The 26,222-nt window shown below is 40.9% G+C and overlaps 1 protein-coding gene across 1 annotated transcript in view; it reads right to left on the minus strand.

Moving 5' to 3' along the window:
• The window catches only part of LOC139920124 (CUB and sushi domain-containing protein 3-like), a 371,750-nt gene that overhangs the window by 236,902 nt on the left and 108,626 nt on the right, over positions 1-26,222 (minus strand). The window contains exon 3 of the mRNA XM_071910054.2: positions 16,066-16,178. Within this exon, the coding sequence (XP_071766155.2) occupies positions 16,066-16,178 (113 nt within the window). The remainder of the gene's footprint in view (positions 1-16,065; positions 16,179-26,222) is intronic.

The raw sequence follows: 26,222 nt of genomic DNA on the forward strand, positions 1-26,222 counted from the left end.
ACACACACACACACACACACTCAAAGCTACCTAGCTCACGGTATAACCAACCAACCAATACAGACACAGCCGAGTAATCATCCTAGTATAAAGGCAATAATCATCCGGTGCCTCAAGTCACACAGAATGTAAATCAAGGTGTGCAATTATTACAATGCCTTACTTTCCTGACGTTCTTTTAGCTTTATATTAAAAGAATAAATAGGAATAAACAGGTTATTACTACATCAGTGAGCTCCACAACACACACAACAACTGGCATGTTTTTTACTGATGCTATGCACAGTTCCAATTCTGGGTGCTGAGTTAAATCAACACTTAAATCAACAGGTTCTACTTCACAGCATAACAACAAGGTTCAACAAGGAACCATCATGTTCTTTTGTCTGTATGTGAAAGGGTTGTATAAACACACAACCCTCTATTTTTGTGATGACAAGTCTCTACAATGGCTTTTCTAGCTGTTTACACACACGACCCGAGCCCTGAACCAAAAGCTGATCAATGGACGGTTAAAAATTGCTTTCCAAATTATTCTTGTGAAAGTAATATCAAAATGTATGGTGGGAGCCTAAAGCCGTAATCAAGCCTCGAGACAGAAGCAACTGGCCTCTGTACTGTTCCAGTCTTTCGTTCCATTCTCCTCTTCCTTTACACTCTTTCCCTCTCTCTCTTTTCATCATCCTACTCTCTTCTTCGTTCCATCTCTTTCTTCATCTCCCCCTCTGTCTCCAGCCTTAGTACCGATAGTGCAGTGTAGCTTCAGCCAAAGCCCGGCAGGAGTTCCCTCTGCACGAAACTAACATGATTTACTCACTCAACATAGCATTGTATGTGTGTGTGTGTGTGTGTGTGTGTGTGTGTGTGTGTGTTTGTGTGTATGTGTATGTGTGTGTGTGTGTGTGGGTGGGTGGCTTGGGACTTAATAAAATAAAGTTACGCCACAGTCACTGGGGAAACAATTTGTAAAGAAGTTGTTTGTTTCATCACAAGACAAAACTTCACTAATTGCAACTATTTGCCGTGACACACACATGCAAACGCATCACAAGACAAACTCCTACTCCTACATGTATCTGCTGCGGAGTTAAAAAAGGCTTATTTTAATGAGTTTTTATTTTCCTTTGTACCAAAGACAGGTTTTCTTTTTTCCCACCAGCTGCATGTGACCAAAATCTGATGTTAAGATCTTTTCTTTCTTTTTTTTTTTTTAAAGTCAAAACACACATGGTCACTGCACTAAGTTCCATGACCCTAAATGCCTTGAAAACTAATGACAACAAGTTTCACTATGGGTTGAGAAAATTCTACAGCCCTTGAGTTCATGAAACACCTTCAAAAACCATTAGCTGCATGGTGATGCATGGTGAAAATGCGTGGTGGTCAAGCTAAAAACAAGGCTGTTTTTGTTAGTTCACATTATGGACATACAAGCTTTTCACTCGGCAGCAGGCATAAAGTTGAACAACATGCTTAAGTGAGCCACACTATGTCTGACTATCTACCCTACTGCACTGTGCATTTTAATTGAAGCCTTGAAACTCATTAACATGCAAGCCAATTTTTTTTTTTTAAATCACAGATTGTTGATAAGAGTATTAAGCTTTTGCATGGAAAATAAACTGTGTTTCAACTTTCAACTCAAAACACAGATTCACAAAAAAAAACTTTTCCAGCCTCAAAATACATGTCAAGCCATGCTGTCACATTACTGTCAGCCACTATATCAAAAGCAACATCAATTTGAAAGGGGAAAAAAACAAAACACAATCCAGTGAATCAATTCATGAACAAAGTAGTAGTGGGGTGATGGTGTTTCCTTTGCCATACTGCAGTTCTCCTTTCTGGGAGACCAGAAGGTTAGACATCAGAAGCAGCGAGGAAGGGAAATAACAGAATCTGCAGATAGAAAGAACAGTACAGGGGCTGGAGAATACAGCGCTGATAGTCATTTTAACAATTAATTAGACGATTAAACATTGAGAGAAATCCCCCCATGGACTGCCCTTAAATAATGAAATCTGCTGACAGGGAGCAGCTCAGAGAGGTTAGAGAACATTTCGTCGATGCTCCTTATCACTTCTTATTTTATGGGATGGCGTTACATTTGGTGAAAATGGTCTTTGATTGGCTGACAGTGTTGAGGTATATTTTCTGACGGTGTAAATGCTGCCGCGGACTGCTGTCTCACTCACGCCGTCAGAAACTGCCAAGTCAGCATGACCCTGCTCATTTTCTGGTTATGCTAATCAGGTGACATTCCTTCCTGCTTGGCAGAGGGAGCTGATTGGATGGGCCGAGGTGGTGACCCTGAAGGGAGGCCGTTTGATTGGTTGGCTGATATAAAGCTGAATAATGGACTGACATTGGCCAGGAGGCAGTATTATTATCAACACACACACACACACACACACACACTAACGCAGCACATACAGGCGTTCCCACACACACACACACACACACACACACACACACACACACACACACACACACAGTGCTAATGACTATGTACCAAGGTGGCCTATATTTTAGTCAGGTGGCCAGTGGTTGTCTGACAGACCTGAATATCAAATCAATATATCACTTGATGTAATTTCTATCCTGTCTAGGCACTGAGAGATTTGGCAGCTATTCACTATAATTCCATCATAAAATTATTTAATATTATTCAGATATCAGGTTAATATATCATTTGCTGGACTTTCTTTAGTGTCAAGCACCTATCCTACCAGTCCAGGCCCTGAAAGACCTGGGAGCAGAGTTTTTTACTGTAATTACATTATCCACAGATCAGATTGATATATCATTACTTGGACAATCTTTGGTGTAAGACACCTATCCTGTCCAGGTACTAAGGCATTTGGCAGCTCTTTAATATAATTCCCTCATCAAATTAGTCAGTATCATCCAAATATCAGATTAATGCATCATTTGCAGGTCTTTCTTTCAAGTCAGGCACCCTTCCTGCCTATCCAGACACTGACAGCTTTGGCAGCCATTTGCTGTAATTAAATTATCTAGGTATCACTTTGATACATTATTTTATGGAAAGTCTTTGGTGTCCAGAGACTGAGGGATTTGGCAGCTATTTTCATTTCATATCATTCCATTATGAAATTATTTACTATCACCCAGACATCGGGTTAATATGTCATTTGCTTTTAGGGAAGCAAAGAGGCTTGGGTGGAAGGTCCCACATCCAATCCCTGCAAACACCATTGTGGTCATCAACCGCCATTTGCACTGTCAAAGTGCCTTTTAGCAAGACACTGAAGCGCTCGCTCATTGTTTGTCACTCCGGATAAGAGTGTAAGCTAAATGCCTAACTAATCCGCTGGACTTTCTTTGGTGCCAATCACCTATCCTGAATATCCAGACACTCAAAGATCTGGCAGACCTTCACTATATTACATTATCCAGATATGAAATTAATATATTATTTGTCAAAACTTTCTTCATCTTGGCACTGGGCGCTATGTGCCAAATTCAATTCAAAGTGGGATATCTGATAGAGTTTAAAAGTCCATGGCATGTTATGTGGGGAGGGAGGCAGTGGGACTTGAATTACATTTTGCTGCTATCCGGTGAAAACTTCTTCCAAAGTTGTGGTGTTTTTAATATTTTATTTACTTGAATCAAAACAGGTGAGGGTTTTCACTGTGCTATGTAATTTCCATGACATATCAAAACACATTTCAGACAGAAACAGTACTATAAATTTATGTTTTAAACCATATCAAAACCAAACCATGTCAAAAAACTTGTAGCTAACATAGGCTCTTGTGTGCAGCAAATGTTTCAAGGCGCTGAGACCAATCAAAACCATTGATAATGTATTAGAAATCTTGAAAATCACAATTCCTCAGATGTTGGCTTTTTTATGAGGATTTCATTGGACAAGCTATGAAGTGAACAGCAGCTGAGGGCGTCCTGAACGAGCGCAGCAAGAAATCTCCATTGGCATTGAACTACTGATATTTACTGATGTATCTAGCAACGGGAGCTGAATACACAGCAACAGATTATTTGTTAATGAGGTAGTATAAAGCACACATACACACACAAATACACTCATACACATGTGGGGCAGGTATTGACTGAGATTTATATTATTTTTTATGAATTGTGTTGTGTTGAGATGCTTTAGTGACACTGTCCATGCACCACCCCAATAAAGCACACTGAAGTGAGCAGAGGAAAACAGATTTGGAGAAAGAAAGATGGGTAGACAGGGACACGAACTCAATAACACCCCTATTTTCCTTTAAAATTCTGTTTCATACAATCTGCTCTCCACACCTGCTGTCACTGTGTGTGTGTGTGTGTGTGTGTATGTGTGTATGTGTGCGCGCGTGTTGATTGATGCCCCTGCGTTGAAGCTGACCTTGCAGCGGTTGGAGCGGCGAGGAGCTGCATTCACACTGTAGATAATGAACACACACACACACACACACACACACACACACACACACACACACACACATACACGCAGACTTAAAGCAGCATTGATTTCTCCTGCTCAACTAGAAAGCATAGACCACATTACATTATTACAGGCAACTCCTCTCCTATCCTCTCCTCTCTTCTGCTCTCTCCTCTTCCCCTCTCCTGCCCAGCTTTTCTTTTCTCTTGTCTCCTCCTCTCTCCTCCCCTCTCTCTCCATACTCCCATTTCTTCTATTTTTACCTTCCTTTCCCTTCCCCTCCCTTCTTTACATTCCTCTCTTCTCCCTCTTCTCCTCACTGCTTCTCTTTCCTCGTTCTCTCTTACATTCTCTCTTATTCCTTTCCTCCCCTCTCATAGCTTCACATACTTCACACTTGCCAGCTAGAATACACGTGAGAATACATAAAACACACACATACACACACACATACATACACACACACAGCCCTCCAGGGCTGTAAAACCACTTGTGTCTCAAGGGACAAAACTGACATATTCCTTCTCATTTTAAATGCATGAAACTTTGGCGTGTGTGTGTGTGTGTAGCACAGGTGTTAAGGATGTGTATAAAGCTGTGTACACCAGTATGGATGAGGGAGAAAGAGAGAGAGTGAAATGAATAGAGCGATAGAGAGGGAGAGATAGATACACAGATAGTTCCAATCAACAAAAACATAAAGACAATCCTGCGCTCCTGTCAAATGTCTGCTCTTTGCAGATGATCTTGTCTTGTTGCCCCATCAGTTTGTCACTCCTACAGACATGCTGTTAAAATTGAGCTCTAATGGCAAACAAAAATAAATCAGAAATCACAATTTCCCAAAGGAAAGTCATAGAAAACACCAATTCAGAAGAGCATATCAAAATAAAGGGCAGTAAACAAATAGTCTAAAAGAAAATTTTGATCTTGCCATTGAAAGGTGTCATAAAAAGACAACTGCCAAAGAAGACTATGCTCCCATTGCAAATCGGGAGAGACAGACACAGAAAGACCTATTTTCGTGCCGCCGCGGACCGAGCACATCATTCTCTCTCCACTCTACATCACTGAAGTCCCACAGGACCAGCCAGTCCCACCAATCCTCACTCGGCATCTTCATCTAAAAATGCCAGGGTGCAACAACTGCAGCGTCGTCTCCTTCTTTCCATCAGATTTCCCAAAAGTAGTGCCTGAAGCATTGCATTTTTTAATTACAATAGAGAAAGACTTGAGGCTGAGACAAACAACATGATTTGGTAGAGCAAAACCATGGCTATAATTGTTTTGGTTAAATTTGATAGTGGTAGGGCAGGAACCAAGTTTGTTTATTTTTTTTATTTATATATTTTTTACAAAAAACTCCCATTTCCACAATTCTTTCTGGATAATTGAAATAAATACTTTATGTTATGTAAACAGGATTATTATGAGGAGTTGTCAGTTTGTGTAATCATGAAAATGACTTAGACTATTTACTCGCAGTACTGGAAACAGTGGCATTATTGTGTACATGTAAATGTAGCCAAATATGTCTACTACTACTATAAATAACTACTATATATGTAAGAGAAATGTAAATGTAAAAAAAAAAAAAAGAGTAGCTCCCCCTGCTGTTCCTATATATTAGGGTCACCTTCTCTGTCCTATGTTGTCATTAATTGACCTGGATTCAATTGTTGAATTGAGGTGATAGAGAGAGCAATGGACAGAAAGAGAGAGAGATGAGAGAGAGAGATGGAGGGATGATAGATAGAGGAGTGGATATTGTCAGTCCCCTCAGGTCTCTTTGATAAAGATCAGAGCAGCTGCGGCCAGAGCCTCAATCACACATGCACGCGCGCACGCACACACACACACACACACACACACACACACACACACATACACACACACAAGCCAACACAGACAAATAGACTGTTCGAACTTGCGCATGCATACATACACCAACCGATGCATGCTCTCAGATGACAGCACACACACACACACGCACACACGCACTGTGGCCATGATGACTTTTACACTCAGATCATGTTCAAGTCAGGCAGACTAGAGTCAAAATCAATCAATCAAGTGCTGATAAGGGATGAGAGATCTGGAGCCATAAATGGTGGAATGTTCCTTTAATGGTTGTCTCTAGATATGGATTCAAAGGGTTTAATCTGGATCCAGCCCCATCAGATGCCGCTTCTCATTTTTCACTCGCACGTTGCTCGTTAGCTATGTGATCATTTGAATCTCATGTTTTATAAACTGGTAGTGGTTTAGTGGTTGTCTTCACTGCTGGGACCGGTCTGAAACATCATTGGTGCAGGAGATGATGAATTTAGGAAAGCAATCCCAAAGAAAGACATGCAAGTTTGTTTTTTGTTGTTTGAATTCTCGTTAGGGTAAAACATGCCGTAAAATAGCCACAATGGCGTCTATGAAACTTCTCCTTGCAAAGAATTGGACTAAATAGATTGGGCATTCCTATTCTACTTGGAGTGTCATGCATCAGTAGGACCAGTAGGGCTGTTTTTCAGGAGGTTGTGTCCATTGACCTTATATTTGGAGGCAAAAGGAAACAGTGCATTTGTGCATTCGATTTGGTTTTGCCTCTATCCATTTAGGTATTACTCTGTATGTCTATCTCTGTTGTCTACAGTCATGAAAGAAGCTGTACTTGAAACTGAAGTAGATTGAATTAGACTCATATTCCTTCATATTGTTCCATGATTTATATTCCTTTGTTCCATGCCTTATATGCCATAATCAGGCACTAGGCTTCTCCTGTTACCACTAGAAGCAATAAGCTTTGAATACAGACACAGGCTTTTTGTGTGTGTATGGGTGTTTGTGTGTGTGTGTGTCTGTGTGTGGGTGGGTGTTTGTATGGGTGTTTGTGTGTGCCTGTGTATGCTTTTGTGTTCTTGAGGTTTATAGCTGACTGAATGAACTCTATTTTTCCTCTCTCCTCTCATCAAGTGCATCCTCACCAGCAATCAGCTTTTCTCTACTGTTGCTCTCGGGAAGAAGTTTGTCACAGATAGGGGTTTCATCTCCTCTGATACTCTGAACTCCAAACAGACTGAACTACTGTTATCAACAACCAGCAAAAACATCCAGAGTCTAAACAGAAACAACAAAATGATGGCCAGACATCATCTTACATATAGATTCACTGGGAGGAGTAGAGCATTCCTGCAGGATTTGTACTCATCTTTCACTTAAAAAAAAAAGCCTTTCCAAACTAGGGATGCACCGATCCGACTTTTTCAGTCCAGATACCGATACCGATAACTGGGCTTTGGGTATCGGCCGATACCGAGTACCGATCCGATACCAGTGTTTAATTAATAAACTGTAGGCTATGCCTCACTGTGTGGAAGAGACTGGGATCATTCTTTTATGTGTAAGGCAACATCAGGCTTGACTTTAACATTGCTTTCCTAACTTTGTAAAACAAAATGTAACAAATAAATACATAGATATAAATGTACTCAATTGTTATTTATTATTAAAATAATAAATAATCGTGCTCCAGCAACTTGGTAAAACATCTTCAAAATTAACAGGAATTACAATTCAAGTGTAAACCTTTTAAATGCAGCAACAAATTGGTCAGGAATTAAAATTCCAGTATAAAACAATACAACTGCATCAAATGAGAACAAAATGTAAACATTAAATCACAATTAAGTCACAAACTAGTGCAAACAAACTTGATAAATTAAATCACAATTCACACAAGTAGTATAAACAAGTAACTTGGTAAAAACAAAACATTCAAAATATGCAGAATAAACCTAAATTACTGAAATAACTCTGGCTTAACTGGTAATCTTGCTTTATGAAACAGCCCTCAGAAAAAAAATCAAGGTATGTTAGTCTGACTATGTGTCGGCCGAATGGAGCAGCAGTACCTGACGAACACGGAAAACACTTGAAATCGTGTTGTGGCAGGAAACAACGTTGACCTACAGCCGAGTCCCCGTAAACTTTGGATTTATGAATGGAGTCTGGCTGGACGCGCCGATTGTATAATTGGTGGAAAACTACTTTACCTCGCAGGTTAAATGGCAGCCTGCTCGGCCGCGCGGTGACCCGGGAGAGTTTAAACATATAACCGAGACAAAGTATTCATGCAGGTGTGTTTTTAACTACCGAGCATCAGCACCGACCCCCGGTCAGCTCACCCCGACCCCGGCTCTGTTATGAGGGTTGAGCGCCAGGTTAGCTTGTTAGCCTGGATGCTAGCTACGGGAGGCTCGCGCCCCACGAGCGAGAATTCAGTGCGGGAGACGCTGCGCGCGGCAGGCGGGATCCTCCGGGATCCTCCGGAGCTGCTGGACCGGAGGAGCCACCGGACGGACCGAAGGCAAATGGCCGGGTCTACCGGCGCGCTGCTGACGCATGACGTAGTATGCGCACGTAGACATAAACATAGAATTGAATTGAATAGATCGGCCCCATTGTCACCGATACCCGATCCAGCTATTTGAGTCAGTATCGGACCGATATCCGATATCAGTATCGGATCGGTGCATCCCTATTCCAAACCATGTATTTTTAAATAATTGGTGAACCAAATGTTAATATTTTGTTGGGATGTCATGGTAGTGCCTATGCCAACTCATGAAAGCCACCATGATTGGCTTTCTCCCCTGTCAACAGACTGTAAGATGGTAAGAATTGATAACGTTGTGATGTTACCTGGCATAAAGAGCAAAAGGTAGAAAAAGTGCTAGCCAGTGTTACCAGGATGGACTGTGTGTCTGTAGCTGCCATAAAATTATAGACAAACATCATTTGATGGATATTGAGCCCTGACCTCTCAGTGGAGTAAAAATTTCCACTTGGTCTCCCTTAGAAAAGCTAAATTATTTATATCAGGATGGTAGTGGCAGCAGCTTAGAGCTTAGAGAAATGAGCTTGTGACCAGAAGGTCAACGGATTGGCAGGAAAACTCTGTGAATAAGTAACACTCTCCATGATATGATGTGTAACTGATGGACAAATGCACAGATGGAGACGGGTCCATGGATGCCACTGACATTTGGCCGTTGAGAGCTCCCACAGCTTTTAACCTGCTGCCACCAACTTCTGTGTGTTTGCACAAAATGTAACTTTACACCCCCAAAAAAAAAAAAGAAAAAAGCTAGACTTAAGCAAAGGAGAGGAGCAGAAGAGAGGAGAGGAGTGTACAGATTAGGAGAAGGTCATCCCTGCTTTTATCTCATCTCATTTAGACTACTGCAGCTTCCTCTGCTGCTGCCGCCTCAGTCAGAAGTCACTCGTCTCCAGTTCCTTCAGAATCCAGCAGATAGATTCTTTTGGTGTCAAAGGAAAAACCAATTTCATCATCTCTACACTGGTTACCAGTTAGATTCAGAATTGAATATTTTACTGATCAGGATCTGAGTCTGCTGACTGTCCCTCAGTCTAGACTCAAGACTATAACCTGCCCAAGGAATTGAGGCTATCACTTCTAAAAATTCACTTTCATAGGCTTATATGTAATGTGTTTGATTTTGTCCACTTGTGAATATGTTGTATTAACATATTAAATAATGTATTTGTTTGTTTATTAACTCATCTTATTTTTACATACTTTACTATTCCTTTTTTGCCCTCTTTTAAACTCTGCTCTGCTTTTAGATAAGCGCTACATAAAGTTTATTATTATTATATCATAGAGAGGACGGAAGAGAGCAGGGGAGATAAGCAGAGGAGAAGAGAAAAAAGGGAAGTGGAGAAGAGAGGGCTGGGGATTAGAGGAAAGAGATGAAATCTCTCCTGACTTGTTAGCCGCATGGTAGCGTGTTCTAGGTCGAATCGCATGTTCTCTGGTCCATGTTCTGAAGAAAATGATTACATCTGGGAGCTCTGTGTGTGTGTGTGTGTGTGTGTGTGTGTGTGTGTGTGTGTGTGTGTGTGCATGCATAGATGTGTCCATGTGCACGTGTATGTGCGTGTGGTAATTTTTTTTTGAGGCTAACATATTTTGTTGGTCCACATGTATGTACTGTGTGTGTGTGTGCGTGTGTGTGTGTGTGTGTATGTGTTTGTAGTACTAACAAGTATGTTTTGGTTCCCACATGCTTTACAGTGGATGCCTCTCCCAGGATACATTGAAAACAAAAACATGCCTGCTTCATGACAGTTACATGGCTACAACCTGCTTCTAACGCTTCATGCTGCTAACAAACTGTCCTGGTATGAAAGAGATAATTCACCCTCCAAAACGATTCACATCTACAATATGTAAGTTGTGAGATAAACTAATTCTTGACAGTATTTTTGATGGAGGACGGTCAAAGACTTGAATATCTGTTAAGAAAACATGACTTTGACACTGATCAATATATCCGTAAGGTATGAGAAAGAAAGAAGGAATCACTATTTATTCTGAATTCTGAATGAGATATTGGATACTACTATACTGAAATTCATTGTTTGTGATGTCATTTGAAGGTGAACTGTAGCTGGACAACATGCATTCTATGTTTTCAGTATTGTACCTTTTGTTTGCTGACTTTGTTTTACAGTGTCTTGTAAGCCAGTGTGGGCTGGGCACCATACGGTGTATGATGCTATAATAAAATAAAATCAATCTTTTACTCATAGTTCTTTTTCTTATTTGTTACTGAAATCCACTCAATATGCTTTTCATATGATGCCTCCAATAGAATAAAATAGCAGTAGCGTAGCATTGAATAGAATACAATAGATGTCCTGTGGAGCTGTTTTATAGACAATTTGTTGTATTCAGTTGACATTGTGAATACAAGGTAATATCCAACAATATAAAAATCCACCAAAAGAGGGAGTGAAAGCGGAGGATGAGGAGGAGAGGAATGAAGAGGAATAAGGGGAAGGAGGAGGAGTAGGAGAAGACAGAGGAGCAAGGGGGAAGAAGAGGAGAAGAAAAGAGAAGGAAGAGAAAGAGCAGGGAGAGGAAAGGAAAAGAATAATTCTTCAACAAGATCGTGCTGAGAAAGAACAGCGTGTGTGTGTGTGTGTGTGTATGAGCGCGCACGTGTGTGTCTAAGTGCTGTGATCATCTGTGATTCCGTCTCATCAGCACAATATCAAACCGCCTCCGACATCATGCTAAATAATACATCACTCTCTTTCTCTCTGGCTCTCTCCTTTTCACACATGCACATGTACACACTCTATGGTATGTGCCGGTTCATGAATTAGATATGACCTGACAGTCTTCGGAGGAACAGGAAGAAAGGTTCAAGGGGTCCGCTGATCACATCAAAGTGTATCCCGCCAAGCAGACCCGTGCACAGACAGGCTAAAGAGAGGCTCTACCTTTGCCCTGCCAGTCGTCACCTTCCCTCCTGGAGTGGGATCATTCAAGGAACTTTTTTTTCAAGGATTCTTCTTTTTTTTTGTGCACTGTGGATATAATGCGTACCTCTGTGTGTGTACCTCTGTTTTTGTCGCAGATCCTCAGTGTGTGTGTGTGTGTGTGTGTGTGTGTGTGTGTGTGTATGTGTAACTGTGCAAGCCTCTGTGTGTGTGTGTGTGTGTGTGTGTGTGTGTGTGTGTGTGTGTGTGTGTGTCTCAGATCGTCTGTTGCTCACTTGAAAGGCTTGAATTTTAGCACTGAACAATTTCAAAATGTCCCTCCATGAGTTTTCCTAGATTCTTTGCCTGTACACCCTGCTTGTGGGTGATGGGGGTCGGTCTATGTATGTTTCCATGTGCAGATGCATGTTTGTGGGTGCCGTCTATGTGCCATTCTCAAATGTGGTCATTTAAGTTTTTTTTTGTTTTTTTTTGTATAGCTGTACCTGGAGAGGTGGAGATTCAGCAGGACCACACTTGCCCCCCCTTTCATAAGCTCCCATCTAAACCATATGTTTTTCTTTAATCTGTAAACCAAATATAAGCAGCTTTGATAACATAAAATCATAACAACGCTAGCCTTGTAATGCTAGCATGCATAAAGAGTGACAGGTAGTAATGTTAGCAAGTTAGCTGTAGCCTGCAGGTAACCAGATAGCCGTATGGCAGTTATAAAGAATTTAGTTTACTATCATTCTTGCTTAGTTGTAACTACATCAATTGTCACACTGTGATTTGAATATTATTATCATTGTCTACAACCATCATAAACCATTATGTAAGTTCCATTAGGTTTTTTTTTAGAGAGGTTTACAGTAAGACTAATCTGGCTATAAAAAGGTCACTGTAATCACAAGCTATCATAAGAGGCCTGAATGTCTCTATTGTTTCTCTGTTATAGTTCAACTCAATTTATTGTATTTATACTGCAACAGAAGAGAAAACTTTTTCTACTGGGTAGAGAGTTCATTTATACTTGCAAGCCTCGTTGTAACAGTCAAAGAAGTCAGTAAAACTCACTCCTCTGGTAGAAATACTATCTTTCAGCTAATTGAAGAGCCAGCTATTGAATTAGCTTCACCGGTAACGTGGCCTTCTATCTGCTGGCAGGCACAGGACTCATGGCTTTGAGACAGGAGAAAGAGGGGAATAGGCATGAATGACACCTAGGACGAAAACAGTGAACTACTTTTCAAGTAGTTAAGTATTTTAGTGTAATTTCATTGAAAAAATTGAGTTATGACTGTTTTAACATGTTTAATCAACATGTTTTAATCTAACAATGACAAGGCATTGCTTGCAAAAATCTAAGAAATCTCTCCAATAAGAGAGATTAGACAAAAGGATTTCAGGAAAATGTAACTATAAGCTCACCTCTTTCACCATCAACATATTTTAGCATTTTCATAACATCGAATTTTTGCAAGTACAAAGTGTGGGTCTGCCACTCTCTTGTACACTTACTCACTCACACACACAAACACACACACACACATACATACATACAGTAAGCCAAACAGCTGAATGTATCAGCAGCAGGGGTTCAGATAAGTCCCCTGGATGCTCTCACTGAGAACAAACTCCCTCACACACACACACACACACACACACACACACACAAACACACACACAAACACACACACACACACACAGAATGAACATGGGCCAAGGATCGAGGCGAGACTTGTGCCACCGAGTGAATCTGGGACGACTGCTTGGACATTGCATGTACAAACACACACACACACGCACACACACACACACACACACACACACACACACACAAACACACACACACACACACGTACAAGCCAGACACAGCCATGTGTGCAGGGTTAAACCAAGGCATTTTCCAGCCAGTGGTATCATCATTAAGGGGAGCAACAAACACATACAGACAATAAGACACAAACAAACAAACACGAACACACACACACACACACACACACACACACACACACACAAGCACAGCAGACGCCCAGGCATGCAGAGGCACAACCTGGGGCACACACAGAGACAGTTTAGCAGCGTGTCATATCATTTACAACAGCAACCAGCTGTGACAAACATAGGCTTGACATCCACAGGGTGTAATGTGTGTGTGTGTGTGTGTGTGTGTGTGTGCGTGTGTGTGTGTGTGTACGTGTACATGTATGTACACACATTGTATGTCTGCTCCTCTCCTCTCAGCTTGTGTATGTGTGTGTGTGTGTGTGTGCATGTGTGTTTTCATCAGAGAGTTGGTTAACAAAAAAGTTACCAACATACATTCACTTTATTGAAACGTTAAGCCAGCCACAGTAACTTCAAACAGTTTCTTGTACTTAAATTACAGTAAATCAAATCTACCAACAATATAAATCTTTGTTTCACAACACTTCCTGAAACTTACAAAGCATCCTCAAAACTATCAAGTTAACAAATGAATGGGAAGCCAACTGTAGCTAGCTGGCTGACAGTTTCATGTGATGAATATCTCAGCAAAACACTAATTTGGTTGGGCACCCTTGTCCTCTATTTAGCTTATCTGTGAAGCTTCAAAATAATGGAAGGCTCATTTGATAAATACCCCCATTTGATAGAGATTTGTTTCACAGCTGCAAAGTTTTTAAGGTAGATTGAAATGGAAAACACAACATTTGTTTTGTACATTGGGTGTGGCCAATGCGGGGGAACATGGAGAGTGGTGCGACCCGTTTTATTCTGGCCTCGACTATGTCTAGTCCTGTGCCAAGGAAGAATCTGCAGGTTTTCATTCCAACCAAACACTACACCATCTTTCAACCAGAGAGACAGAACTAATCTGAAATCAGCTGGTGTAGTGTTTGGTTGGAATAAAAACCTGTAATGTGACTCTGTAATCTGTTTTTAGTACACACACTTTTTATTGCGCATGCTGTTTTCACGCTATCTTGTGTAATTTTAGTTTCTTGCACAAACTATGACCTGTGCTACCTTGCTAACAGTGAGTGTCCTGTAACAATCCATGATCCACTACTATTCAGTATTAGTATCCCAGTAGAATACGGGACTACTGAACTAAATAAATGACCACAACTACCTCTCTAGCTCTATCATACATAAGGTCACTGCTGCTACTGAGTATGTTAATGTGCGTTGATAATGACTGCATATTTTGTAGATTGTATGTGCACTATCCACTGTCTAAATGTATGTCTTGCACTGTGTCCTTTGCATGACACGTGAGGTCCTGTATGTCCTTGTACCATGTGGGTCAGAAAGTTCAGTCACCTTGTCAGCTGCTGTCACCTCAAAGCACCGTTCAGCGAATAGCAAACAGCTACATTGTTGACTTGTTTGTTTTGTCGCTTCGCTCAATGTCATATATGTGCCTCCGGTAGACTGTTTTATGCTCTTCTGTTTTATGCTCCGGAACAAACTGCCTCATTGAGGACATCAAAGTTTTGCTAATCTAAATCTAATCTGTAATCTTTCATGCACACAGGACACGGTGTTGGAACATGGTAGGTTTCTAATTTTAACCATCACTTCAGGTCATATCTCTTCTACCAGCTGTGAAAATGGTACCACTACTTCTGTATTTGAATAAGAAAAGCATCTCCGTATAAATACAGTACGCTTTCAGTATCTGTGGCCAGCCTAGAGACTTCAGTCCACCTTAGCATTTGGGGAAAAAATCACTAGAAAATTCTCCTGCACACCTATATGGCTTCAATGGGCTCTCATGCTGGGTTAGACTCGGCACTTGCCTTTCTCTAACTCTCTCTTGACTGGGGAAGTTTGACAGCCTCCCTTGCTGAAAAGGGATGTACTTGTCGCCTATTAGTGAGACCTCTCCTACACTGAGGGGATGGGGTCAAAAAACTTTGGATTGAGTTCAGAACGCGGTGCTTCTCCTTGAAAAGTTTCTGAGTCTGAATGGCCCCCCGCAAAGGACTTGTGAACACACATATACTGATTGTAAAAATGCAGAAATCATTTATGTCCCCACCAACAAAATGGAGTAAAATGTAATCCTTTGTTTTAACAGCTCACTTCTGCAGTCACTTTGCTGTGGCTTTTCTGCATTCCTCTTAGTAAGCAGTAGCTCAAATTCAATTGGAGGGAAAAATGGGGCAACTGAAAGTGACTCAGAAACAAGCAAAACACAGCAAGCAAACACACACACACACACACACACACACACACACACACTGTTGTGTGCTCCCTTTGTAGTTGAGTTTAAATCCATGCGCAGACACTGTAAAATCACTGGCCAACCTTCACACATGCATGCACACATAAACACACGCACACCCACACACACAGTTTCTTACCTTCATAGTTGAGTTTGAAGCCATGGGCAGAGACAGCAAAGTCACTCGTCAACCTCAGAGAGAAGACATTTCCTGTACTGGTGACTGGGGGAGGAACCTGGAAGCCTGTTAACCTATAGAAACAGGGAGATTAACATGTTAACGTGTTGAGATATTAACAAACTGACATGTTAAATATTCAGGGAAAGCACCTCCTCAGTTGTTGACTAGGGAAAGGACCTGAAAGCCTGTCAACCTATAGCATCCTAGAGATTAACATATTAATGTCTTAACATACTAACAAACAGACACATTAGCTAATTAAGAAGAAAAACATGCTTCTTGTACTGGAGAAGAGCCCAGAAAGCCAGTCAGTCTGTAAGAAAATGGAGACACAAAGATAGACAGACCACTTTTCCAAAATAGACAGAGAGATATGAATAACATAGAATACTATATATTAAAATGCAAGGAGTTTCTTCATATAAATCAATCAGAGATTAGTAATGCTAACTGAAAACTTGTATCATTCAGGTGCATGTTTTATTCAGCACAGTCAAAAGCCATGTTTTGTGATTTTCCAAAAGGTCAGTCATACTTTGACATTGGCATGTATTCCACAATTCTTTGTTTCCTTCACACAAGACTGGAATTGGTGGTCAGAATAAATATGCAAAAACAATCTTGGAAAAATCAGATGTCAAAGTGTAAAATCTCAACATCTGTGATGAAGATCAGTTAGCTGCTATTCAGGTAACCTCAGTAGTTCAGAAACATCTACTGCTACGCTGACACCTTATTGCTTTGATTGATTTCTCAGCTGCTAGGATCAAGTCCTAATGTTAATCCTTCATATCACCTGGCTCCATCAACTTTTTGGCATTAACGCTGCTTGACCCCGCCTCCTTTTCTGCACGGCGGTGTCCTATTTACAGGAGCAAAGAAAGGAATGTAGGAAGGGACAATATGCCAGGGTTTGTTATGTGACATGCCTACCTGCATTTCATGGACTTTCTAACCACATGTCGTCATTTTATTTGCGATGTCAAGTCTTGACTTTATTTTGATGTCAGCTGAAACTCAGTGCTGGCAGGCAAACGGTGCTTCTGCTGCCTCTAAACTAAAGTTAGCTAACCTGTGATAGCATAATAGGTTATCATATACATAAACAGTGAAACAGGAGGCAAGTAGGAAGGCTACCGTTAAAACTGTACTGCAAGTTTTTCAGTTTCCCTCCCCATGTACGCTCACACACTGCCCAGCTGTGCATCGTCCCTTCGTACTTTACAGATTCCTTGAAGTAAAGGAGGAAGAAGAGAGAGGTAGGAAGGAAGGGAAGGCCAGCTTTTCCGTCAGGTATGGAGCAGAGCCAAACCTTCTTGCTGCCGCTGCGACACATTTTTTTTCTTGTCCTGCAGCTACCATTCTTCCCCTCATTTCCCCTCCCTCCTTCCTCCCTTTCCCTCCCTTCCTCTTTCATCTCTCCTCCTCCCCCTCTTCCCTCAATCCACTCTTACCTTCCTTTCCCCTGGCATTAATTCATCTAACTCTCTCTTCCCTCTCCTCCTCTCCACTCTGTCTCATCTCCTACTGCCCCCCCCCCTTCCTCCGCTTCTCCCCTCCCTCTGCCATCCTCTCTTCTCTTCTTCTCTCTCTCTGGCATTTTTCCACCTAAATCTCTTTTTTCCTCTCTCATCTTTGCTTCTCCTCATCTCTCCTCTCCTCCTCCCTCTCTCTCTCTCTCTGGCATTCATACAGCCAGCTCTTTTCCGTCCCCCTCTCGCCTTCCTTATATTTGTCTCTCATCCTTTCCTCTTCCTCTCTCTCTCCCCTCATTTCTACTTCCCTTCTTTTATCTCTCCTCTTTCCTTTCTACCTCTTTCATCTCTCTTCTTACCCTCCACCTCCCTTCCAGCCCTCCCTCCACCCTCTTCCTCTTTCCCTCCACCCACTGGCATCTCTCTATCTCTCCATTTCTCTCTTTCTCCCCTCCTTTCCCGCTTGGACAACACACATATTGTGGTAACTTTAAAAATAATATGTGTTTTGGCATTGCCATTTTAATTGCCTTATTCAACTAGTTTTCTCTCTTCTTCCTCTTCGCCCATTGGCCTTCATCTACCAAACCTACTCTTCTTTCCCACTCATTGTACATTCCACCTCTCATCTGCTATTATACAAAGCCAGAGTGCATGCGTCATTTGGAAGTACATCAGAAAATGAAATTGAGGCACTTGTCAGAGCTGGAGACATATTTAGTGCTCTCCTAGCAACTTTGTACCTGCCACTTGTTGAAAGGTAATCTCTTACTTTCCTCTCCAGTGCGATCATGGCAATAGAAATGATGTTTTGTCTGTCACCTCTCTACCTTTCACAAACAGGGAAACCAGGGAAAACGAGATTTCAGCGCGACATACGTCTCCAGTTATGACAGGGTGTCTCTAAAATGTTTGGAAATATTCAAGCGACGTACTGACTGACTGAATTTAATTTCGTATTCCCCCCTGCCTCATCCCTGCTCTCATCTCCTCTCAGTCCGTCCTCTCATCTTTCTATTTATCCGTCTCTCTCTCTCTCTCCACACCATTTAATTTATTAAGCTTTCTATCAGCAAAAACAACCTCCGTTCCTTTAAGAACCTGCCCTCCCTCAACCCTCTATCTCTCCCTCCTCCCAACCCTCCTTTCATCTTTTTCTTTTCCCTCTCTACCTTGCTTTTATCCTCCATTCTAGACCTGCATCTTCACCTCTCCTCTCATCTTTCCATCTCTCCATCCATCCTCTCTATTTCTTTCACCCTCTCACCTCCTCCTTTTCTTTTCATCTCGTATTCGTTCTCTGCCCTCCTCTAACCTCTCCCCTCATCTTTCTATGTCTCCATCCTCTCTCTTTCATTCTCTCACCCTTATCCCTACTCCCATGTTCCTTTACTTGTTATCTTGAATTTGTTCCCTGCCCTTTCCTAACCTTTTCTCTAATCACTCTATCTCTCCACCCTTCTCTTCATCCTTCCACTCTCTCACCCCTTCTTGTGCCCCTCCATTTCTCCAGTAATGTTGCCCCATCTCTCCTTTTCCCCCCTTTTCCTCCTCTTGTGTCTGTTTTCACGGCCCCTTCCTCCCATCTCTGCTCTCATTCTTCCTCTAACTTACTCCCTTTCTCTGTCTCTCTCGCTCATTCTCTCTCTCTCTCTCTCTTTATCTCTCTCTCTCCAACATTTAGTTCAATACCACTCTAAGCACCAACGGTAGCCATCTCCTTTAAAAGCCCCACAACCATTTCTTTAATCGCTTTCTCCATCCCTGATCTATATCTCATCTGTATTTCTCTCTTTGCCTATTCTGTCACTCTCCCCTCATCTCCACTCTTTTAAGCTTTCTCTTCCTCTCTCTCTCTTCCCCCTTTTCCTGCTTGCCTTTCTGTGTTATTTCCTTGCCCTCCTTCACCTTTCCTTTCCTCATTTCTCTCACTCTACTCTTTTTCTATCTCTTTAGAACCTAGCGCCTGCACACCACTCCTTTTGTCTTTTTTCTTACCCCTCCTTCCATCTCTATCACTCAAATATAACCATAGTTTCCCCGAAACAGCTACTTTGGGAAATATCAAATAGACATACATGCTGCACACATTCAAAAGACACACAACAAACATACAACACAAACACACACACTACACATCTAATCTACATAACTCTGCTGTGCCATGGAAACGTAACAACTCCAGTTTAAGTGGGTTTGAGTTGAAGGTTTACATTGTCCCCTACACACCAAGTTCAGTGGGCCAATGAAACCCAGCCAAAAACTGCATTTGACTGCCATTGATAGAGTTAGGAGTTCCATTCCCTGTGTATCTCTAGAAGTTAGAGGTTAACTTTCCCATTGGGGCCACCTATGCTAAACAATGTACTCTTCAAAAGGGGGTGTCATTTGTATTCACTTCATTATTATTCAGTGTAGTTTAGGAAGGTTCATGGCAGCATATTCTGTCAACATGTGTTGCTATCAACTAGGGCTGAACAATTAATCGAAATTTTATCGAAATCGCAATATGGCCTACTGCAATTTTCAAATCGCAGGAGGCGCAATATTTGTTAAAGGCGAAAAGTGTGTCGAAATACCATTTTAAATTAAATATTGTCGTGCTGCAGAGATGTCCTGGCCTACACATCAAATTCTACAGACTTACAGTTTTTTACGATCGCTAGCAAGCGTTTTTCAATACTTATAATACTTTTTCTAAACTCTTCACACACCAACTCACCTACAACACACAGTTGGCAAAACAGTTAATTTTATGCTCAAAATCACATATTGTAAACTAAACACCAACACTAATTTTCAAAATGCAAGAATACTTTGTCAAAATACACTAACTCTACCAAAACACTGCAAACATGTCTCAAAATCAAATAATTCTTTCAAAACACTAGCACATGTTTTCTTCCAACAGGAACATTTAGTCAATCACAGCACAATGACATACAAAATACTAACAGCAGATGGTATTACAGAAAATGCATTACTTTACATGTGTCAGTTTTACCCTTATACAATAGACAGTATATTGATAGTCAATTGTTTTTCGCACTGCAGTTTCTTTTGAAGTCACTCTACATTTTTCTTTTGTTGAGTGTAGTAAATGTACGCATTTTTATCTTCTTTTTTGCAAACATTCTATATCAAAAGTGAATGACTCATCTTTACTTTATAGAATGTACAGTATATGAAAAAGGAATACAGTAAGTGACAGAATTGCTGCAGTAAAGGCTGTATTTGCAATAGGAAATTACTGCAAGAGATCAACAAAAATCTGCAATATAGCTGCTGGTTACAGTTGTGTAAAAATAAAATATACAAAAAGAGAAAGGCACAGAAGAAAAAAAAAGAAAAATACACAGTCCTTTTCTAATCTACCCGGTCTTCTGCATTTGGCCACATGTTCTTGTCCACATCACTCCTTATATTTTCTCTGGCTATGCACCTTGGGAAGTATCTTTTGGCGTGCCTTATCCACCCCTGGCAGTGTTCAGCTGTGATTGGTCTATTTGCATAACTTCAATCAGCTGTTTCTTACGTAATAGCAATAAAAAAATATAGGACATATATTTGTGTTTCAATATACAATGTGAACTGCTGTTCACTTTAACAGTAGCCTATAAGTTAGGTTTAGAACATGAGGTTATCTGTTCTGACATACAGTGTGCAAGCATTTGTAAATTTGGCAGTAAAAATCCATAGTTTTGGTCTTGGTTGAGCTTGTGTGTAAAAGAAATTCAAGAGTTTTTAAAATGTGTTCACTGAATGCATTTTGTGTCAAAGGAACAAGAAATGTGTTAACGGTATGGCCCGCAACAGACCGATGTTGTGCTAACTGTGTTAAGAGTTATGAAAATGTGACTACAGAACTGATAAAAGGTTGCTAGCAATTGTAAAAAACTGTAAGAAAACATCTTTGTTTGGTACGGATCCCCGCAAAAATCACACCATAATCATTTTAATACGTTTTTCAATGAAAATGAGAATAATGATGTAAAAATTATCATTCCCTCTAATATCGCAAATCATATTGCAATTGCAGTATCAGTCAAAATAATCGCAATTATATATTTTTTCAAAATCGTTCAGCCCTACTATCAACACATCTTTTCACATTTTATGTTGAAAAGACATGTGATGTCCCAAAATGCACTCACTGATGAAACTAAAGAAAATAACAGATCTTTTTGAAACAGTGTACGCACTCACGATACTGTAAGGAGCTTTGGATAAAAAAGCAGCCAGCATAAAAAAGCAAATATTATGTTATGTAAATAAACCTCCAACCCTCCTCATCTTTCCTCGCACTCTCTCTCTCTCTCTTGCTCCCTCTCCAATATCTTATTTGTAATGCTTCAGTCCTGCAAAAACGAACTTTCAGCACACATGCACACACACACACACACACACACACACACAGAGCATACTCTATTGCCTGTGTAACGGTTTATCTCTGGATTTATGGGTCTTGAGATTTATGAGGCAAAACCAAAATTCTTTTACAGAGTGAAAGAGAGAGAGATGAAACAGAGGGTCTCTGACATTCAAGGTCTATTCCCGTGGGAGTGTGTGTGTTTGTGTGTGTGTGTGGTGTACAGAGTGAAATCACATTAGCAAGTGAATGAAGAACTAGCTAATATCAGCAGAGTGCTTTCTCCTTTGAGAACACACACACACACACACACACACACACACACACATAAACAGAAACACACAAACACACTGAAACACATATACACATACACACAGACACATACACACACCCGCCATTCTCTTTATTTTCTCCAAAAAAGCAACCATGCAGTCTGGCTAATGCGATTGTGAGACCCCCCTCTCTCTGTCTCTCTCTTTCTTTCTCTCTCTCTCCCTCCCTCCCTCGTATCTGATGGTCTCTTTATTGCCAACAGGGAAAAGAGATTTTTCATTATTATTACTACCATGAAAGAGAGAGAGACAGGGGTGGTGAGATAAATAAACAGACAGAAATAAGAGAAAAGAAAGAAAAAGACGAGAGAACACAGTAAAGGTTTTGTGTTTTGATGAAAAATAATTTCGCAGATCAAATCATATGTGATGTGAACTACATAATTTACCAGATCAATAAGTGATCTGATACAGACCTTCAGGCACGCAATCACATCTGCTAGGGATGGGATGGAGTGGCGGTGGTGTGTGTGTGTCTGCCTGAATGTGTGTGTGTGTGTGTGTGTGTGTGTGTGTGTGTGTTTTGTGTGTGCCTGCCACGAGTCAGCGGTGCCACCCACCCCAGGCAGGGACAGCTCCACTGGTAGAGTAAAACAAATGGACCTAAACTGCACCACAGGAGACCAATTTCATGTTTCCTAAGTGTGTATGTGTCCTGTGCACAGCTGTGCGTTTCTTTTTAAGGTGCTGGTGACTGCAGGAGTAAACAATTTCCACAGGTAGGATTGTTCACTGCATACTAAAAACATAAAATTACTTATTTTTCTCTTAGCAATCTTTTTTTATTCTGTTTGCAGATCAAACGACGTGTTTCAAATGTGTACATGCTGAGAGCTTAATGAAAATGGATATAAAAAAAGAATGCTAAAAGAAAAAAGTCAGATCGTTTATTTTCTAGTGTGCTGTGAACACACCTACCTATGACCAACTTCATGTATGTTTAAATTTATGTCCCATGTCTAACGTCTACCTTTGTCAAGCCACCTACCCTACATTTTCCCCTTTATTTACCCTTTGTGCTTTATGTAATTCCTACTTTGTAATGTAATGTGTCATGAATGTGCTGCAGAACAGGAACCTGCTGTAAAACATGTCAGGCCAATCTAACTAACACCTGTGATCTTACTTTTAAATCTTTCCTGTATAATAAAATGAAATGATATGAATATATGGACACTCTCATCTGAGTAATTTTTGCTTCCCCAATTCTGACCCAAAAATGCCACCAAAATTTACAAATCTAAATGCACAATTCACTAACCATGCACAATGAAGGCAAATGTGTCTAATAGCGCTGGTCAAAAAATAAAACCTCTTTGCACCTGTCATGGTCATGCATATGTAAATTATATGTCTCATTATTATTCCCACAGAATAGTAATTTGTAGTCAAGGTTCAGTACACTAACACTCCCCCCAATGATTATTATTGTAGCACATATAAGATCATTTGAATGGTGGCACATATAACATCCTTTGAAAGACTTTGTGCAAAGAGATCAGTCTGGCCATTCAAAATGACTGCTATCATTGCAGCAAGATGCGGGCATCATTGCCAACAAGTCAGGCAAGCAAGGGAGAGAGTATTTGTCCTCGAATCTCAAATCGGATCACAGAATGTTCCAATTTTGAAGGGCACTTTAGGGCGCACAGGTGCCAGCCTTTGTGAAATAGTCTTAAAACTGAACCACAAACTTTCCGCTTGTAATTGGTGATGAAAGTAGGGCTGAAACGATTCCTCGAGAAACTCGAGTAACTCGATTACTAAAAATCATCGATGCAAATTCTTTGCATCGAAGCTTCGTTTAATCCATATAACTATATACACACTCAGTGTTTCGCACGGATGATTATTACTGTTGCACAACGCGCTGGAGAAAGAGAGAGAAAATAGCGAGGGGCGAAGAGAAGAGACAGGCCAGAGAAAACGACAGAAAGTGTCCAAAGTTTCGGATCCAGTGTTGCCAACTTGGCGACTTTGTCGCTAGACTTAGCGACTTTTCAGACCCCCCTGGCGACTTTATTTCTCAAAAGCGACTAGCGACAAATCTGCCGACTTTTTCTGACCATGGGAAGCAATGTTAATGTGTTGAATCCCAAAGCATTTGGCAATAAATTGGTTCGGCTGATGCCGGTTTTCTCTACTTGCTTGTCTAATCCAGAGAGGTCTGACGGTCACAGCGCTTCCCACACACAGCGTAGCTCCTTCCCTCCGCTGAGAGCAGGGACTGTAGGATAGGGTCCACTTGTAATTGCTACCGGCGTACGCCGAAACTGGCCCGGGTGGGCGGAGTCAGCACTTAATATTAAAACGGGATGAGATGAAGGCTAGTAAAGAATGCACGTTAATTATGGCTATATGTAATGGCTAGTTAAGAACGTAAATCAATATGATGGCTAGTTATGATGTCCCTAAGTTAGCTAAGTTTTGCTCAAGAAAATAACCACAGAAAATAAAATGCTGCAGTCAATTTGTGAAAGCCTGAGCTTCATTCATGTTATTATTATGATAGTCACACACATACACACACACACACACACACACACACACACCTACTCCCCTCACAGTGATGCATAAAATACCCCAGAAAGCAAAATATCAGGTGGTGTAAGTAGCAATTGGAGCCTAAAATGCACCAGTCCAATACAGCAGGTATATTCAGTTTAGTTTGATTGCAGTGAGTAGGGTCAGCAGGTGTAGGGCAACCCTTCAACATAGTAAATAAATGTACATTAGCCAGTCTTATGAACTTGTATGATATTTAGGCCTAGTAATAAATATCAATAATAATAATTATTTCACCTCGTTTTCAGTAAATCACAGTGTCGTATGGACAGCTTCGTGCGGACAGCTTTTCTCTTTTGTATATTTACTATTGCTCTTTAATAAAGCAAAAGTATTTCTTATCCGATTACTCAATTAATCGATGGAATAATCGGTAGAATACTCGATTACTAAAATAATCGATAGCTGCAGCCCTAGATGAAAGGTTATTTGCTTGTGCAGTGCTCGTTTCAAGAGCTTGCCCTTGCAATGCCATTTTAGTGCATCTGGACCACAGTATTTCAGCCACAATTCAGTTGTGTGTTTATGGACCAGATATGGAATAGCTAGCCAATAAAGGGTTGTTAGTGCCATACATACTGAAGATACTGATCCAAATCAGGTGTAAGAAAGGCCAGACACTGCTGCAAGAGCTTCAGAAACCAATTTCATTATCATCTAATATATTAAAAACAAATTAATTTATCACAGAACTACTTGATTATGTATTGTCGAGTTAATTAAACTCAGTTGATTTCTACCAGGCTGCTTGTTAAATGGAAAACGGAGACTCAGTTGCCAATTTAAATAAATCTTTTCTCATCAGGAGTAGCAGTAATAGCAGTTGAATATTAGTGTATAACTTTAAAGTTGTTTATTTCCCCTTAGCTACTGTCAGTATGTGTGTAGCTACCAGTCCCTAACCACCAAAGTAGCTGTACCAAGAGACCACTGGGCGGGTTTGTCTGTGAGCTGGAGAGAGAGAAAGTGTGTACATCTGTTTTAGTCTATGAGTGTGTGTACGTGTATTATGCTGTTTGTGTGTGTTTTATTGAGTGGGTGCTGACCCAATGCCTGACCTCACAGACCAAAATGCTCCGAACAACTTATTTTTCTCTCCATCTCCCTCCATCCATCTTTCTCTTGCCTTCCCTCCCTCCATTTCCCTCTTCCTTCCTGGCTCCTTCCATTGGGAGAAGGGTAACTGTGTCAATTTCCTGACCATTTACTTTCCTTCCACCCTTCCCTCTCTCCCGTGAGGCAGGTAGCTTTCTGCATGTACACCAATAAAGCTCCACTGCTTCTCTTCATACCTCTCTCTCTGTCTCTCTCTCTATCTCTCTCTCTCTTTCTGTCTCTCTCTCTCTCTCTCACACACACTCACAGCAAGCATAC

Source organism: Centroberyx gerrardi, chromosome 19 (genome assembly GCF_048128805.1).
Source record: "Centroberyx gerrardi isolate f3 chromosome 19, fCenGer3.hap1.cur.20231027, whole genome shotgun sequence".
Classification (NCBI taxonomy): Eukaryota; Metazoa; Chordata; class Actinopteri; order Beryciformes; family Berycidae; genus Centroberyx; species Centroberyx gerrardi.